This window comes from Rhinolophus hipposideros, assembly GCF_964194185.1.
Source record: "Rhinolophus hipposideros genome assembly, chromosome: 6".
NCBI lineage: Eukaryota > Metazoa > Chordata > Mammalia > Chiroptera > Rhinolophidae > Rhinolophus > Rhinolophus hipposideros.
Window position 1 is genome coordinate 85,254,328 of NC_138052.1, and position 16,910 is coordinate 85,271,237.

The 16,910-nt window shown below is 49.5% G+C and overlaps 2 protein-coding genes across 5 annotated transcripts in view; both read right to left on the minus strand.

Annotated features, from left to right (window-relative positions):
- The window catches only part of PTPRN (protein tyrosine phosphatase receptor type N), a 43,712-nt gene extending 40,231 nt beyond the window's left edge, over positions 1-3,481 (minus strand). The window contains exon 1 of the mRNA XM_081051514.1: positions 744-3,481. The gene's annotated coding sequence lies outside the window, so the exon portion shown is untranslated. The remainder of the gene's footprint in view (positions 1-743) is intronic.
- A 2,875-nt stretch (positions 3,482-6,356) lies between these two features.
- On the minus strand, positions 6,357-16,906 carry DNPEP (aspartyl aminopeptidase). Of its 4 annotated transcripts, none has more exons than XM_081052709.1 (15): positions 16,770-16,897; positions 16,050-16,143; positions 15,876-15,964; positions 15,651-15,764; positions 15,270-15,395; positions 14,918-15,048; positions 14,557-14,632; positions 14,335-14,442; positions 13,496-13,573; positions 12,440-12,523; positions 11,325-11,485; positions 10,913-10,952; positions 10,687-10,788; positions 6,846-7,013; positions 6,357-6,499 (listed from the first exon to the last, which is right to left on the minus strand). In XM_081052709.1, exons 1-15 carry the CDS (start codon positions 16,773-16,775, stop codon positions 6,449-6,451), a joined length of 1,428 nt encoding a protein of 475 aa, XP_080908835.1. In that variant the 5' UTR covers positions 16,776-16,897; the 3' UTR covers positions 6,357-6,448. The 4 variants fall into 4 exon arrangements, with proteins under 4 accessions (XP_080908835.1, XP_080908836.1, XP_080908837.1 ...); XM_081052710.1 differs by having other exon boundaries at positions 6,358-6,499; positions 16,240-16,894; XM_081052711.1 differs by having other exon boundaries at positions 6,362-6,499; positions 16,806-16,906.
- Positions 16,907-16,910: the final 4 nt, after the last annotated feature.

Sequence of the window (16,910 nt, forward strand, 5' to 3'; positions counted from 1 at the left end):
ACCCTGGGAAACTTAATTCAACTTGCTGAGCTTCAGCTTTCTTACCCATGAAATGACTAACATCATAGGATTGGTGAGAAAATTAAAGGAGGTAATGCATAAAAGTTTCTTAGCACAGTGGTTGGCATATAGTGAGCAATCAAATGGGAATTTAATAATGATGCTGTCAGAATCAAATCAGGTTGAGGATGGAGAGTGCTTTTAAAACACTAAGGCATTATACTCACACATCAGACCCTATGATTATTAGTAGTAGTGACTGGAACTCAAAGCAGAGCTCCCTTCTGAACCCCGCAACCATGAAAATTCTGCTTTCAGGAAGGGTCACACTTTTTTCCGAGGAATCACCTCCCATTCTCCATCCCCCATCTTTCATGTCTTCTATTTGCCATACACTCTGAGCATCTCACTGCCCCAGTTCAGAGTCTGGGATATGTGGGAGGGAGGGGTTCTGGTTGGGGACCTCATGATTCTTGGTTCTGGAGCACTCGGAGAGCACCAGGGGGTTGGACCAGTTCCAAGGAAACGGATGCTGGCCTCTTCCAGGGGCTTCTAGTTGCCTCTACTGTGCCTTCTAAAGAGTCCAAGTGTGAACAGTTCCCCTGTGGGGCTGGGAGACCAGCACCCCTGTCTCGCCCAGGGTCTGGGTAGGGGAGGCTCTAGAGGTGGGTATGATGACAAAGCTCAGGCAGAAAAGTTTGAGGAAGAAGCTTTCAATGCCAAGTTAGGGATTCCCTCTCTACCTCAATATCTGACAGGTCCAGCCTCTCTCCTACAGCGCTTCTGGTCTCTCCTGGAGGCAGGAGCTTCTGGAGCACACCTTACCAGTATCTCCCCACTCTTCCTTCACTTCCTCCCTTTGCCTCTTCGTCTTCTGGGTCTCACTCACCCTTGGCACTGACTTCTACGCAAGAGCAGAGACTTCGGGCAAAGAGGCAGCCTGTGGACAGACAGGTGAGAAGGGCCTCAGATGGCTACAAAAATTGAATGAACAGACAGACGGACAGGCTAGGGATGGAGGAAGGAATTCAGCTGCTTCCTGAGAAGAGAGCTGCAAGGAGTTCTGTAATCCTTGGAAGAATAAAGCATGGGACCTGGCTTCAGAGAGTTAGGGCTGGCCAGTCAGTTTTTTTCCTGTCAGCCACAGTATGCCCACCTACACAATGTGGGGAATGACCTTTCTACCATACAGGCTCTCCTCAATCCAGGTAGATGGAGTCGGATGGGAGAGAATCCAGTTTGTTTTTTTCCATCCTGAATCTCTCTCCTCCTCCAACTCACAAGCAGATCCTAACAATGATGCAAAAAGGTGAAGACCCCAATAAAAAGACAAATAACCCAGTTTTAAAATATCCATTCAGAAGGATCTGAATAGACATTTCTCCAAAGAAGATCGTCAAACAGCCAATAAGCACATAAAAAGATGCTAAACACCATTAGCCATCAGGGAAATGCAAATCAAAACCACTGTGCGATACCATGTCACACCTACGAGGATGGCTAGAATAAAAAAGACAGATAATACCAAGTGCTAACAAGTGCGGGTGAGGATGTGGAGAAACTAGAACCTTTATATACTGTTGGTGGGAATGTAAAGTGGTGCAGCTGCTGTGGAAAACGGTCTGGTGGTTCATCAAAAAGACTAAACATAGAATTACCATACGATTCAGCCAATCCACTCCTAGGTGTACACACAAAAGAAATGAAAACATATGTCCGCTCAAAATTTTCTATATGAAGGTTCATAGCAGCATTACTCACAAGAGCCAAAAAGGTAGAAACAAGTGTCCATCAACTGATGAATGGACTAATAAAATATGGTATAGCCATATGATAGAATATTATTCATTAATGAAAAAATGAAGTGGATGCATTTACAACATGGATGAGCCTTGAAAACATTATTGTAAGTGAAAGGAGACAGTCACAAAAGATTACGTATTGTATGATTCCATTGATATGAAATGTCCAGAATAGATAAATGCGTAGAGACAGAAAGTAAATTGGTAGTTGTCTAAATTGGTTGAGTGGGGCTGTGATTAGAAGGAAGAATGGCTAGTGATTGCTAAAGAGGATGGGTTTCTTTGGGGGATAATGAAATGTTATAAAATTGATTGTGGTGATGGTTGCACAACTCCATGAATATGCTAAAAACCACTAAATGGGTGAATTATGTCTCAATAAAGTTATTTATAAGTCACCAATAAATGTAGTTTATCAAAATGGAAGCATTATAGTTTAACACAACTGTCATGCGGGGTGTCATGCAGGGTCTCTGGTCCCGCTCACCACATAAGAACGCAGGACATGGTGAGGCCAAAAAGGAACACCCACGGAGCCATAGATAGGGGAGTCATACCACTATATTCTTGCTGGCGGATGGGTGAGACACATGAAGTAGGATCCACACAATCTGCAATCCGTCTTCCACTTCTCTGCCTGCCTGCCTGCCTGCAAACCAACCAACCACCAACGCAGTCGCAGAAGTTATATCAGTGGCCAATGCTAACTGGTTACAGCTGACGGCCAACTAGTCACAGCTGATGGCCATCTACTACCGGAGCCAGCACCTCTCCACTTGAGGCCGAGAGCCTGGGAACTGCTCTCTGGGACTCTGTCCCCACAACAACATTCCCCAAACTGCAGTTATTTGATAACCACTGGCATGATGTTTTGGCTTACCTTTGTGCCACTGTACTGTTAACCGCTTACTCCTTCACATTGATTCATGGTTTTCATTCAAGTAAAATTATTTTAAGAGGAAACTTAACCACTGTCTCCTGACATAGATAGAAGATAATTATCAAAAATAAAGAAGAGAATTTAAAACGAGACAGAGAGAGAGAGAGAGAGAGAGAGAGAGAGAGAGAGAGAGAGAGAGAGAGAGAGAGAGATTGATTTCGGGAGGGGGGCTGTGTCTTTGAGGTAGAGATCCCAGGACTGAAAGGCAAAGGGTAAAGGGAGCGACTCTGGACACAGGCCCTGCAGTCACCAGGACTGGAAACCCTGGGCCGGGCGCAGGGCGCGGGGGGACTGAGGCGGCTCCCGAATGGAGGCCCCGCTGTGAAGGTGAAAGGGCCCGGTGACCGCATAGAGCCTGGCGCGCTTCGCGCCCACCCAGCCCTCTAAGAACCCCCAGCGCCGCAGAAAGTGCTCTGCATTGGCCTCCAAGTTCAAAGACCCGCGCACAGACACGGTGGAGGGGAAAAGGCGCGAGAGCAAGGCAGGCTAGAAGCCCTCCCCATCCTCTGCCGCTCCCTCCCGCAGCCATCCCTCTAAGGTGCGATCGTGTCACCCCCACCCTCCTCCCCAGGCTGGAGGGGAAGCCGTAGCGCCGAGGTCGGGACTGGATGCCCGCGGGCGGCCCCTTCTGCCCAGCCCTCAGCTCCAGGCACCTCCGCCTGGACCCTCGGCGCTTCCTGTTTCTCCAGGGGCCTCGCGGCCTGGATCTGTGTCCCTGGGACCACTCGGAGGTCCTCTCCATTCCTCCTGCGGAACCGCCCCCCCACCCCCAAATGTCCGCTTGTCTTCGGTCCTGCCTCCGTCTTCCGAGTTTTAACCACCACCCCTCCCCCGTCGCCAAGACGCCATCTAATTTCCTCTTCCCGCCGCCTACGGTTCCCGAGCTTCCGAGCTTTGTGCACCCACCGCCCCGCAACCCCTCCTCCCGGGACCGCCCCCGCCCTGCCCGGCTGTCCTCCTGACCCTGGGGACTGACGGCGTCCCAGCCCCCGGGGCGGCTGCTCAACAGTAGGAAGCAAAGAATCAGACGCGTCCCGGCCGGGCCCCGGGCCCCTCGCGCCAGCCCCGGCCGCTGCGTGGTCTCGCCCGGCGCGCTCGCTGCGCTGCGGGAACCGCAACCGGAGCCGCAGCTCTGCGCACCCCTCTCTGGGGGCGCGGCCAGTCATGGAGGGTGGTGACAAGGCCCCCAGCCCCGCTCTTCCCTGTCCTGGCGTCAGAGCCCTGCTTTAAGAGTGGGCTGCTGTTGACATCGTTGACCCCCCTCTCCAGAATCCCCACTAAACAGTGTAGAGCAACTGGAATTCTGATATATTTCTGGTGGGTGAGTAAAATGCATAGCCATTTTGTAAAATTATTTGGCTGTTTCTTATAAAGATAAATGTGCATCTACTCTATAACCTAGCAATTCTCGTATCTTTCCAAAAGTAATGAGTATTTATATACAAATATACTGGTATAAGAATGTTCCTAAGAGCTTTATTCATCAAACACTGAAAGCAACCCAAATGTCATCAGGATAAAAAAAAAAAATCATGGTGTATTCACATAAAGAAATAATATTCAGCAATAAAAAAGATAACTACTTCCACATGAAACAACATAGGTAAATCTCAAAAGTAATTATGTCGATCAACAGCCTGACACATTTGGGGGACAAAAGAATCTGTACAAAAAGAGTATATGGTTACATATATGCAATTTGTGGAATTCAAAAACCAACAAATCTATAGTAATGTTTTGTCAACCTTCTGTATTTTATTCTTCTGTATCTTATTTTAGGTGTATCTCTTGTAAACAGCTATAATTTTTTATGTTGAGCCTGACAATCTTTGTATTTTAACTGAAATACTTAGTTCACTTATTTTTTTTAAAATAACAAACTTATTGATATAATTAGTCCATTTATTTGGAATGTTATATACAACTAGATATATTTGAGTTTCAGTCTGCCATCTTAGTGCTTTCTATTGCTTCACCTTTTTTTTCTCCCCTTCTTTTGAATTTTTAAAAAATTATCCCCACAATTTTAGTATAAAAATGTTCAAACATACAAAAAATTTGAAAGAATAGTACAATGAACACCCATCATCTCTCCACATCGAGTCAATACTTTTTGACCTGGATTCAATCCATTTCACTCCATTACCTACATATATGTACGTAATATGGTTTTGCTGAACCATTTGAAGTTGCAGAATGGGCTGATTATTTTTTATTATCCCATTTTCCCCACTCAATTAGTTTGAAGTTGTATTTGTTTCCCAGGCCTGCTGTAACAAAATACCAAAATACTGGGTGGTTTAAAACAGTAGAAATTTATTGTCTTAAGAGTTCTGGAGGCTAGAATTCAGAAAGCCAGTTGTCGGCAGGGTCATCATGCTCCTCTGAAACCTATAGGGAAAGCTCCTTGCCTCTTCCAGTTTCTGGTTGTTTACCAATGATCTTTGGCATTCCTTGGCTTGTAGAAGCGTTAACTCCAATGCCCTTTTCACATGGCACTCTCCGCATCTTCGTCTCTTCTTCCCTCTGCACATGTCTGTGTCCAAATTTCCCTTTTGTAAGGACAGTCATACTGGATTCGGGCCCACTCTGATGACCTCATATTGATCTTCAGCAAACAAATACTTCCAAATAAATACTTCCTACTTCCAAATAAAATCACACTGACAGGTACCCGGGTTAGGATTTCAACATCTTTTCGGGGGACAAAATTCAACCCATAACAGAGGCTATAAAGTCTTAAAATTCCTTTAATGGTTTTCCTAAAAATTACAGTATATATTCTTGACTTCATAGTATTCCTTCATTTTCTTTCTGGACATTGCAAGAACCTTGATACACCTGAACCTGTTGGCTTCTCCGGAGTTGTATGCTATTGTGATCATAGTTTATGTAAACCTAGTTTATCTTAAACCCCACAAGCATTAGTAATGTTTTATGCATCATATTAAGTGGTTAAAAGAACTTGGGTCATATTTATATAGAAATTTTTATATTGGTATCCAGAAAATTGGAACACTGGTTAGCGCAATTATTTTGATGGAAGAGTTTTTAAGGAGACTGCGACTTTTCCTATTTTGATTTTTTCAGTGATAATCGTTTTGCTTGGTAATAGATTATCAAGTAACAGCAGCAGCTGCTGACAAGTGAACTGAATGATGCAGGGTGATGCTAAAGCCCAGACTGTACCCTTCTCTTTTTCCAGTGCCTGGGAGGGGCAGGGAGGGATGAGAGTGAGAGACAGTCTGGGCAGCCCAGGGCAGCTTGGGGACAGAGCAGGTGGGGCTAATGTTAAGTCCTGAGACGTCAGAGGGCTGAGCTGGGCGTCAGGACTATTCTGGGATGGAAGTAGGGAAGAGCATTGAGGCCACTTCCCAAAAGGGAGGACAGAAGATGGGAGAAATGACCTTCCCACTGTGGATCTACCTACCCTTTGCCCACTGCAGGCATGAGTTTAAGGAAAAGAGATTGGAAATGAGGCTGCCATCAACTCCCAAGTGTTGTGGTCTTCTCTACCTGCACCCCACCCCACCCCACCCCCTCTGTTCTGGTTCCAGAGGTTTAAGTCAGGCTGAACTCCCACTCCTCCAATCGCCAAATAAGCACAACAGCATGAGTTTGTGTGAAAAATCCACTTTAATAATCCAGCTTCGGCTCAGCTGAGAACTTCCCCTCTCAAGTGCAAGAGAAGTGTTTCCAAGAGGCCTCAATCCACCAAGAGGTTACGGCTCAGAGAAGGGAAGAGCTCAAAGAAGCCCTAAAATGGGAGGCAACATGGGATGTGGAATCAGTGGAGACGAGATGCGGATGCCCTGCCACTCATTTCCTGCCAACACAGGCCCCAGCAAGACAAGTGTAGTTGCTTCACCCACATTTGACAACAGCCCCCGTCTTCCCATCCCCGCTCGATCCCTTCTCTGTCCCCTCACTGTCTTCTGGGGGCTGATCAGGGCCCCTGCGCCTTGAGAAGGGGGATCCTTCTTTTGCTACCTGGTGGCACCAACACAACCAGCCCCATCACCTAGGCCATCCACTTAATGATGGCGATGTTGCCCTAGCAACCAATCCAGGTACTAGAGGAGGAAGGAGCCCAGCTGAGTCACCTTGAAGAGGGTGAGGGTCTGCAGTACTCCGGTGGTGCAGGCTGTCTCCCGGATGGAGTGCATGGCCAGCTGGGGGCTGCCTAAATCCAGTACTCGCAGCCCCAGCCGAGAAGCCAAGATAGGTCCAATGGTGGTCCCACAGGGGGAGTCATTCCGGACCATGAGATCCTGGGGAAAGAAGAGGGTCACGAACAACATGGGGTATGTGCTCATGCAGGCCAAGGAGGAAGTCACCTTACAACTGCAGGGCTGAAAGCCGCCTGCAGACAGTCTACTTCTACCGCCTCAGAGAGTGGATGGGATCAGCATAAAATCACAAAACCAACATTAAATGGCAGGCCCAAAGGACAGTATATTCTGAATTTGTCCTAGTCTCTCCATGTACACCACCACCACCCTATTTCCAGCTCCCATCATCCTGTCTCCCATAAAGAATCCATTCTCCACATAGCAGGCAAGAGGAAAAAAAAAAGTATCCTTTATGCTACCCTCTTGCTTAATACATACTCACCACCCCCTACCCCATACACACATCAAGGAAAATAACCCAGTAGTTTTAGTGTTTTTAAAAATATTGCTATTGACATTAAAAAGATAAGAAAATTATGTTAGATATCTAGATTTTCAGTGTAAAGGAAAACAATTATAAAATCAAATAAATGAATAACTATTGTTATTTTTAAAATAAGAATTATAGTACTAATGATTTTCAAAATACATATCCTTTTTCCTAGCTATGTCCCCATCCCCCCAATAACAACGAACACTCATGGTGCCAGACCATGGTCTCGAATATCATTATGCATCAAACGCTACCAAGTGGGGGGAGAGAAATGAACAAGCTGAGCCTGCAATTTCTTATTGGGCCAAAAAGCAAGAAAACTTCCAAGAGTCATGTCCAAGGACACAGGAGTTACACTGAAAGGGCTCCCACTGGTCAGTTATGACAATGTGAGGATGAAATAAAATGAACGTGGTGCATCATTCAATTGATTCATTGAATCAATGAAAATCTATGATTTTTATGACAGTCAGAAAAGGAAAAGACAAAAAAAACACCCTAGTTGTCACCATTTGAGGAGGCTATTAAAACACTTCCCCTTGAAAATTGGTTATTAAAGGAAAAGAATGAGCATTTATCCTGTCTTTCTAGTGAGAACCGTACTTCATGATAACCAAATTGCACTCGTTGATGGGAGAAAAGTTCCACTTCACAGAACAATGGCAGCTAATAAATGTAAAAGAAATGAAATGTAGAAGGGATGAATGGGGGGGAGGGGAGGAGTGGTTTTTAGTAAACTCTAATGAAATTATTGATTTAGGCAAGGATTATCAAATGGTGTTAAAACCTTTCGATGTCTGGTTGATGGGGACTCATCGCTCATTAGTGTCCAGTCCAACAAGGAAAACCCCCACATGATGGAGGGATGGGAGAGCACCCCCAATCCAGCGGTCACTCTTATCATCGCTAAAGGTGGATCACACAGATAAGAGTTGTATGATACAACGTGAAGTACACCAGCCATGATGTCTTCTGGCCCAAAATATTTAACTTGAATCCATCAAGACTTTAGATATGAATTCAGTTTACAGGAAATACAGAAGCTAGAAACACAAGCTGAACACACCGTGAAGAAGCAACCAGCAAACTCAAGAAGCGAGAATTACATGGGATGATCAGCCTGGTTTCTTTAACAAGCCCCAAAGTCAATATTATCAAAAATAAAAATAATAATGATAATAATAATAAAAGGAGGGGGAGTGTGCTACATTAAAAGACATTTAAGCAACATATCAACCAGATATAACATGTGGTCCTGAACTGGATATTAAGTTGGCACAAACAACCGTAAAAAATATTTTTGGGATAAGTGGGGAAATCTGAAAGATTAGATGAGATATAAATGTGCTCAAATAAAAATTTACTGAAATAGAAAAAGAGAGTGTACTGAGTGAAAAGAAGAAGCTAAAACTACATCCAAGATGATTTCATTTCTTAAAACTGGGTGTTAAGTGCTATCCAGTAAATACACCCGTGGTAAGAAAGCAAAACAGCCTTATTGCTGATATGGAGAAAGTTTTACCGGTCTGGATAGATCAAACCAGCTACAACATTCCCTTAAGCCAAAGCCTAATCCAAAGCAAGGCCCTAACTATATTCAATTCTATGAAAGCTGAGAGGTGAGGGAGCTGCAGAAGAAAAGTTTGGAGCTAGAAGAGGTTGGTTCATGAGGTTTAAGGAAAGAAGCCATCCCTGTAACATGAATGTGCAAGCTGAAGCAGCAAGTGCTGGTGCAGAAGCTGCAGCAAGTTCTCCAGAAGGTTAGCTAAGATATTAATAGAGGTGGCTACACTGAACAGATTTTCAATGTAAACAAAACAGTTTATACTGGAAGACGCCATCTAGGACTTTCACAGTTAGAGAGGAGAAGTCAATGCCTGGCTTCAAAGGACAGGCTGACTCTCTTGTTAGGGGCTAATGCAGCTGTGACTAAGTTGAAGCCCATGTTTCAAGTCCTAGGACGTTTAAGAATTATGCTAAATCGACTCGGCCTGGGCTCTAGAAATGGAACAATAAAGGCTGGCTGACAGCACATCTGTTTACAACATGGTTTACTGAGTATCTGAAGCCCACTGTTGGGACCTATTGCTCAGAAAACAAAGATTTCTTTCAAAATATTACTACTCGTTGACAATGCACCTGGTTACCCAAGAGCTCTGATGGAGATAGACAATGAAATAAATGTTTTCATGCCTGCTAACACAACATCCATTCTGCAGCACGTGGTTCAAGGAGTAATTTCAACATTTAAGTCTTATTATTTAAGAAATACATTTTGTAAAGCTACAGCTGCCATGATGATTCCTCCGATGGATTTGGGCAAAGTAATTGAAAACCTTCTGAAAAGGATTCACCATTCTAGATGCCATTAAGAACACTTGTGATTCGTGGGAAGAGGTCAAAATGTCAACACTTTGGAGTTTGGAAGGATTCCAACCCTCACCGATGACCCTGAGGGCCTCAAGACTTCAGTGGAGGAAGTGACTGCAGATGTGGTGAGAAGAGCACGTAAACTGAAGATAAGGCTGAACTGCTGCAATCTCGTGATACAGCCACAACCCTGATTAAGCCAGCGGCCATCAACATCAAGGTGACTCTCCACCAGAAAAAGATTGTGACTTACTGAAGGCTCAGGTGATGGTTAGCCTTTTTTAGCAGCAAAGCATTTTTAAATCACGGTATATATGTTATTTTTTTAGACATAATGCTGTAATGCAATATAGTGTAAACGTAACTTTTATACGCACTGGGAAACCAAAAGATTTGTGTGACTTGCTGTATTAACTTTATTGTGGTGGTCTGAACCAAACCCACAACGTCTCCAAGGGATACCTGTGTCTACACCTGCACCTATGGACTAGATGGGCCATTACCAAGGCAGAATGAAAAGGAGCAGTTGGAGCTCCAAGCTCCCCCACCCTGAAGTTCCCTTATGGAAGCTCCCAGGCTGTGTCAGAGGCACAGGAGAGCTGAGTGTGCCAAGAGCACACTAACTTTAATCCTCACAGAAATCCAACAGAATAGGCATTGTTATTAGCCCCATTTTACAGAAACGGAGACTAAGAGAAATTAGGGGACTAGTCCAATGTCACAGGGCTAGCACCACGGCAGAACTAGCATTGATACCAGCTCTGTCGATATCCCAAACCCGCTTTCCTCTCTCTACTGGGACCCCCTCTACTACAGGTTATCTACCAGGCTCCCCCACATTGGAGGCCCATCTGCCTGTGCTGCCCGTGCTCCATCCATCATGCCTTCCCAGGCAGGGCCCACTCTCACCTGTAGGGGCACCCCGACATTGTTGGCCAACTTGCGGATCAGGGCCTCTGAAACTACATTGGAGGCATAGCGTTGATTGGTGTTCACCTTGATCACAGGGCCCTGGGGAGACGGAAACCAGGAATCGAGGGGGAGGTAGAGATGGATGACAGGCCCAGAGGGAATGAGATGGGGCCCAGAACCAGCCAGGCTTCCAAGTCCCCAAGGAGAAACAGGAACACCTCACCTTATGGAATAAAGGCCGATGGTTCTCCTCATGCTTGTCCCTGTAGGAGACAGATTAAGGGCCAGTGATGACAAAGGGGAGCTGGGCCTGTCAACACCTCCCACCTCTCCCACAACACACATCACTAATGGATCACTGCATGCTTTCCCACACAGACCAACAGGACCACAGTTTTGCTAAACAGTGTTCCAGGCAGCCTCTAGCAATATATGGAAATAAGTTTGTAGCTAGGGCCTGTTCAACATATCTGGGTTTGGCATTCCACGGCTTTCACCAAGCTGGGCCTTGGAACAGTCAAAAGGAAGCCCACACTGAACCTCGCAGTTGAATGAAGAAGGGGAAGAGGGAAGGGCTGAAGGCCAGGGTTACGTGCGGGGCTCCAGCTGTGTGAGAACAGGCACGGTACACTCACGGGTAGTTGGGGTGCACGGCGTGGGCCATATCTGCACTGATCATGAAGGACTTGGGTATGGCTTCCTCGAAGGCTGTCAGGTGCTGGGGTGAGGCTGAGATGCGCCGCAGCACCAGCTCCGTCAGCAGCGACCGTGCCCCCTGGGCGCTCTCAGACCCCACCTGGCAATAGCAGAGATCTGGCTCTGGGGGTCTGGGCTGAGGGGCCCAATGCCCACGCTGGCCCAGAACCCCACTGAGTCAGTGGGTGAGGAATGTGGGGTGTTATCATCATCAACTTCCCCAACCCTGTGCCACAAAAACACCTGAAGGTGGACTGGGGCCAAATAATCCTGTCATCTCAGGGAAAGAAACCAGCACTTTCTGCACTGCCTGCCTTCCTTCTCCACTGACCCTCATTTTATCTGGGGCTCAGCACAGATGCCCTACCACAAAGGCCAATCCTCTTTTATGCATGTGACAGAGACCGCTAATTGTCCATGATATCTTCTATAACAGAACCCCAAGTTGCAGCTAAGCACATGATTACCCAGCTAGAGATGACATTCCCAGCTTCCCTTGCAGCTAAACACAGCCATGCTTTCTGCGGAATGAAGGCAGTGATAAATGCCACCTTTGGGTCATGCCCTTAAAAGGCTGGGCACACACTCCCCCTGTGCCCTTTCTCCCTTCCTACTCAGTATAGACATGGTGGCATGAGCTGGAACAGCCACGCTGGATCCCGAGAAGGAAGCCAGGTGTTCAGGATGGCGGAGACCTGTCCTGAACTGCTAACTGACTGGTGGCGTTACAAGATGGCAAACTACCCAGCTGTTCAAGCTCCCTTACAACTGCACCCTAACGTAAGCAGGCATGAGGACCCACCATGTGCTGAGCCCTGGAGCTTTGAGGACGAAAGGGCAGTCTTGCCCTCCAGGAGCTCACCATGTGGCACACAGAGAACTATGAGAGGTATGGTCACACCAGAGGCAGGGGCAGATAAATGCTGAGCCAGAGGGGACCAAGTGCTAAGGGAGCACAGACAGCATCTCCCCCGCTGGCTCACAGTGGGTGCCTGGCTCAGGCTGGCCATGAAAGACTCCCCAGAGGGGACCCTCCCCAGAGCCCTCCGTGTACCTCTTCGTTGTCATAGAGGGCAACCACGCGCACGTGGGGATCTGTGGCCAGCGAGTCAGGGGCTGCACAGGAATCGATCAAGGCCTGGTTTGGAGACGGATCAAGAATATCACCCTCACCCCTCCTGCTTTCATAACTCAGCCCACCAACACCTTGGAGTCACTGCCCGCCTTCTGTCATCATGGCCAGAGGGAAGCAGGCTTAGGCTTTCACTGGCTTTCATCTCAGGGGGCACTGCCTGGCAAAGGGCAATGGGGGATCTTTCCAATGGGATGGGAGAAGCCACCCTTTCGGTGTTCTTCTCCCATACCTTCCCATGCAAAAGGCAGGAGGATGTGGAAGGTGGAGGGGAAGGGCTGAGAATCCCATCAAGTCAAAAGGACTACATAGTTCAGGCAAACTAATTGGCCTCCGTGAAAAGATGAGGGTCCAAAGAGGTGACTGGCTTCATCAAGGTGCTATAACTGGCTGGCTGGCAGCAGAGGCGATTGAGTCCCAGGTCTGGCTCTGGTCTCAATGACAGCCCAAAGCCTGTCTCCAAGAACAGGCTGGGGAAAGAAGGAGAGGTGTGAAAAGGGTAGATAGAGGGGTGTGGATAACAGAAGAGAGAGGGAACCGACAAGTGTGGAAAGAAGGTGAAAACATCACGGTGGCTAAGAGGAAGGAAGACCACCCCACTGAGATTCCAAGGCACAAAAAGAAGGCTGAGTGGGCTTATGCCTCGCGGGTGGGGAGCAGAAGGAAGTGGGTGATACTGCCTGATGGGCTGCTAAGGCCTTTTCCTCGTAAAGGGAAACTTAGGCAGCAGGAACAGGACAGGACACCATGGTGCCTGAAACAACCCCTCAGCCTTCCTCACCACAGCCCCAGGCCCCAGGCCCCAGGCCATTGCAAGGATGTGGCGGAAACGTGAGGCTGACAGCATTTAGGCCCCTCCCCGTGGTCCACCAGCACCAGCAGACTGTGGGGGTGGCCAGAGCCTATCTCACCACCTGCTGGGGCTTGAGGCAGTCGCCCTGGTGCTGTGTGCTGCCCGGGGATGCCCTAGCTCCTCACCTGCAGGGCGCAGAAGCAGCTATGCAGATTGTCCAGTCGAGGGGCAAAGATGAACTCCCCAAAGGCACCACCTAGTACCTAGAAAGATAAGACAGTTAGCCTGACCTTTAATCCCATGCCTGACTCACCTGCTTCTCCCTGCTCCCCAGGGCTTTAGCATAAGCTGCCTCCTTGGTTCCTTGTACAACCTGTCCCTGACCCCTGGCTTTGGACTATGGTCCTGCTGTGTAGGGCTGAGCAGAGAATGGTGAATGGGGCTAGGCTGGAGCTGAGGGATGGAACGGTGGAGGCCTGCTCTTCCTGACCAGAGCCTGTGGGACAGGAAAAGGGGCTGAATGGTCACAAGAAAAGCTAAAGAAATAATGAGAGGAGGAGATCAGCCAAGACACAGAAACTTAGTATACATTCAAACAGGATCAGACATTCAAACAGGATCAGACATCCAAAGTCTTAGCAATCTCCAATTGTCGGCAACTGGCAGGGACTTGCGGACAGGCTCCAGAAAAAGGGTGGCCACATGGAGCCCTCTTGCCTTCAGAGGTTCCGAGCTAGGATGGGTCAAAGTAGACAGGAACAACTCTAGCAAAAACTCCCGGAGAATCTGTGGAAAAGCCAATTCCCAGGCCCCACCCCAGAAAGCCCCAGGAGGCAGGGCTGGAGCAGGAAACTGTCGTTTTTGAGAACCACAGTCCTGGACACAGGGGAAGAGTGTCTACTGGAAAGAACGGGGACGAGAGTACTGACAGACTGCAGAGCTGACAGTGCTGCAGGAGACATACTGGGGCAGGCTGTTATCCCCGAGGCTCCCCCGCTCACAAGTTCCTGCTGTCATTCCTTACCGCAGGCTGGGTGTCTGCCAGGCAGAGCTCCATTTCCACGATATCCTCAGGACTCAGCCCCAGATCAGCACAGAGAACAGACATGAGCACTGAGTGATGCCGGTCATCCTGCAGGGCGGAAGGGTGCTGGGAGGAGGCTCTGCTCTTCTCCTCTCCCCTTCTAAGGGGATCAGTCCCTTCCCCACCTGCTCACCCCTCCCTGTGAACAAGGGACTGTCTTACTGCAGCATTGAGGGGCCCTGGCTCAGGAGTCCCCTTCTCTAGCTCCTCCTGGACTGCTGTGGCAAGAATGGGAACTCTGTGGGGAGACAAGTGAGGAGGGATTGTGGGGAGGGCACAGCAGGGTGGGGTACCCCTAAGCTCAGGTATCTCCTGATGGGGAACAGCCCTCACCCTTTAATTCCCAATTCGCCCCCCGAATGGCAGAATTGTTGAGCACCCTCGGACATCAAGTGGGTCCCAAAAACAGAACCTGACTGTGACCACCATGAGATAGCGACCTCCCAAGTCCCACTGGGGCCATTCCGTCACCTGGGGCCACACCCCATCCCTCTCGGTCGCCACAACCCTCGCCCAGTCTCACAAGTGCATCTCCGTGTTGGGCCCAAAGTTCTCATTGATATTTCGCTGCAGATGGATGGCCAGGTGGGGGATGCGAAGAATGGGCCGGTCCACATGCACCAGCCGCTGCTCCAGACTGCCTGAGACAGGGCACTGTGGCCGACCAGCCAGGGTCAGCCCAGGGTGCCTCCCAATCAGTTAGTTAAAGCTCCCACTTCACACAGACCAGCCAAGGTGGTCCTCTGACCTGGACTGCCCCTACCCACCCCCTTCCCTGTGGGGGAGGGCTCTCCACAGGTCCTCTGAAGGAAGGTGACAATCAATCTTCAGGTGGCTGAAGCTGAGAACCTCCCAGGTTCAACCCCAATTACTACCTTGACAATGACGCGTCCAGCCAAGGTCAGGTCACGGTCAAACCAGGTGCTCCAGATCCCACCACCATAGGTCTCCACACCAACCTGCAGGAAGCCCACCTGGCTGCGACGTGATCGCCGTTTTACCTGAGTGTGAAGACGGAGAATGGGAAGTCAGAGAAGGCTGCACGACATGATCTGTAAACGAGATAGACTATCCACAAGTGAAGTACCATAGAAGGAACACTAGTGACAGAAGGACCCAAAGTGTGAAGAAGGGGAAGACAAAACTTTTTCCCTGCTCCAAGGAATAGATCCCCCAATGTGTACCTCCCAGCTCTCTTCTGCCCACTTCTCTCCCCCTTTGATGCCTCCCCATCCCAGAACAGCCCAGTTCCTCACCCTGAGGCAGGGGCTGTCTGTGTGGGCCCCAATGAGGCTGAAACCGTTGCCCGGAACATACTGGCCTCCCACAGCAAAAGCGATGATGGTGGAGGAGTTCCTGGTCAGGAAGTACTGGGGGGTGGGGTGGGTGTTGTTGAATTAGATTAGCCAGCCAGGTGGCACACGGGACTTTGAGTCCCTGCCTAGGGAGCTGCCTTTCAGTCTCTACCCCACCCCTAGTACCTTGCTCTCGGGCTTGATATCCCAGCTCTCGGTCTCCTTGAGTTCATGGAAGCCAGCCTGGAGGAGGCGGCTGCGGCATTCGGCAACAACTATAGAGAAAGAACCCTTTCACCGTGACAGAAGCCGGTAGGGGGCACACCCGCCCCACCCTCCTCCGCTGCCCTGGTCACTTACCGTGGAAAGGAGAGGGGCTCCTGTTTACGAACTTGAGGAGTTCTCGTGCCGCGGCCTGCACCGCCTCTTTGCGGGCCCTGCCGCTCATGGCCACCTAGGAGAGGGGAGCGCTCTAAATAACACCGACTATCATCCAGGCTCCAGGGACTTCCACCCCAACCCCCCAAAGTGACCGATCCAAGGCTCAGACCTCTGTTTCCGCCCGTTTCCCCACAGAGAGACGCAGATGTCGGGCCGAACCTCTCTCCGCTGAAAGTTTGTGCCTTCCAGCCAATGTATCGTCACTCCTACGGTGCTCCACGCCCAGCTCGTCCAAGACACCCCGCCCCCCAGTCCGAGCATTAGCCCCGCCCGCTAAGTCCCACCCCCACGTGTCCGCCAGGCTGGGAAATCCCGGTCGGGTTCCCGACTCCGAGCTCCCAAACCGGCTCCTAACTCTGAGCTGGTCTGAACCACGTGCGCGACCCCCTTCTCTAACTAAAGCCCCGTTCACCAGGGAATACCTCTCCTCCCCCCATCCCTTGCTCCCACCCCACCCCAGTCTCTCCCAGGCTACCCCTTTGCAACCCCAGGAAGGGCAGGTCACTCCGGGCCAGGCTTTCGGTTTCGTTTTGGGTCGGGCTCGGCCCCCACCTCAGCGTGCTGCTGAGCTTGGGCCCGAGCGGGCGCCGGGCCGGGTCTGAGCTAGAAATTCGAGCGGGGCAAGCGGTGGGCACGTACCTGCATGGCCCCGCACACCGCCTAGTATCCGCTCACCTGGGCCCTGCAGTCGGCCCGCCCCCACTCCTGCCGCCGGGCCCGCCCCGCGCGGCGCTGCTCCAGGCTTCACAGTCCGCCCCGCCCCCGCTGTTCGCCCCGCCC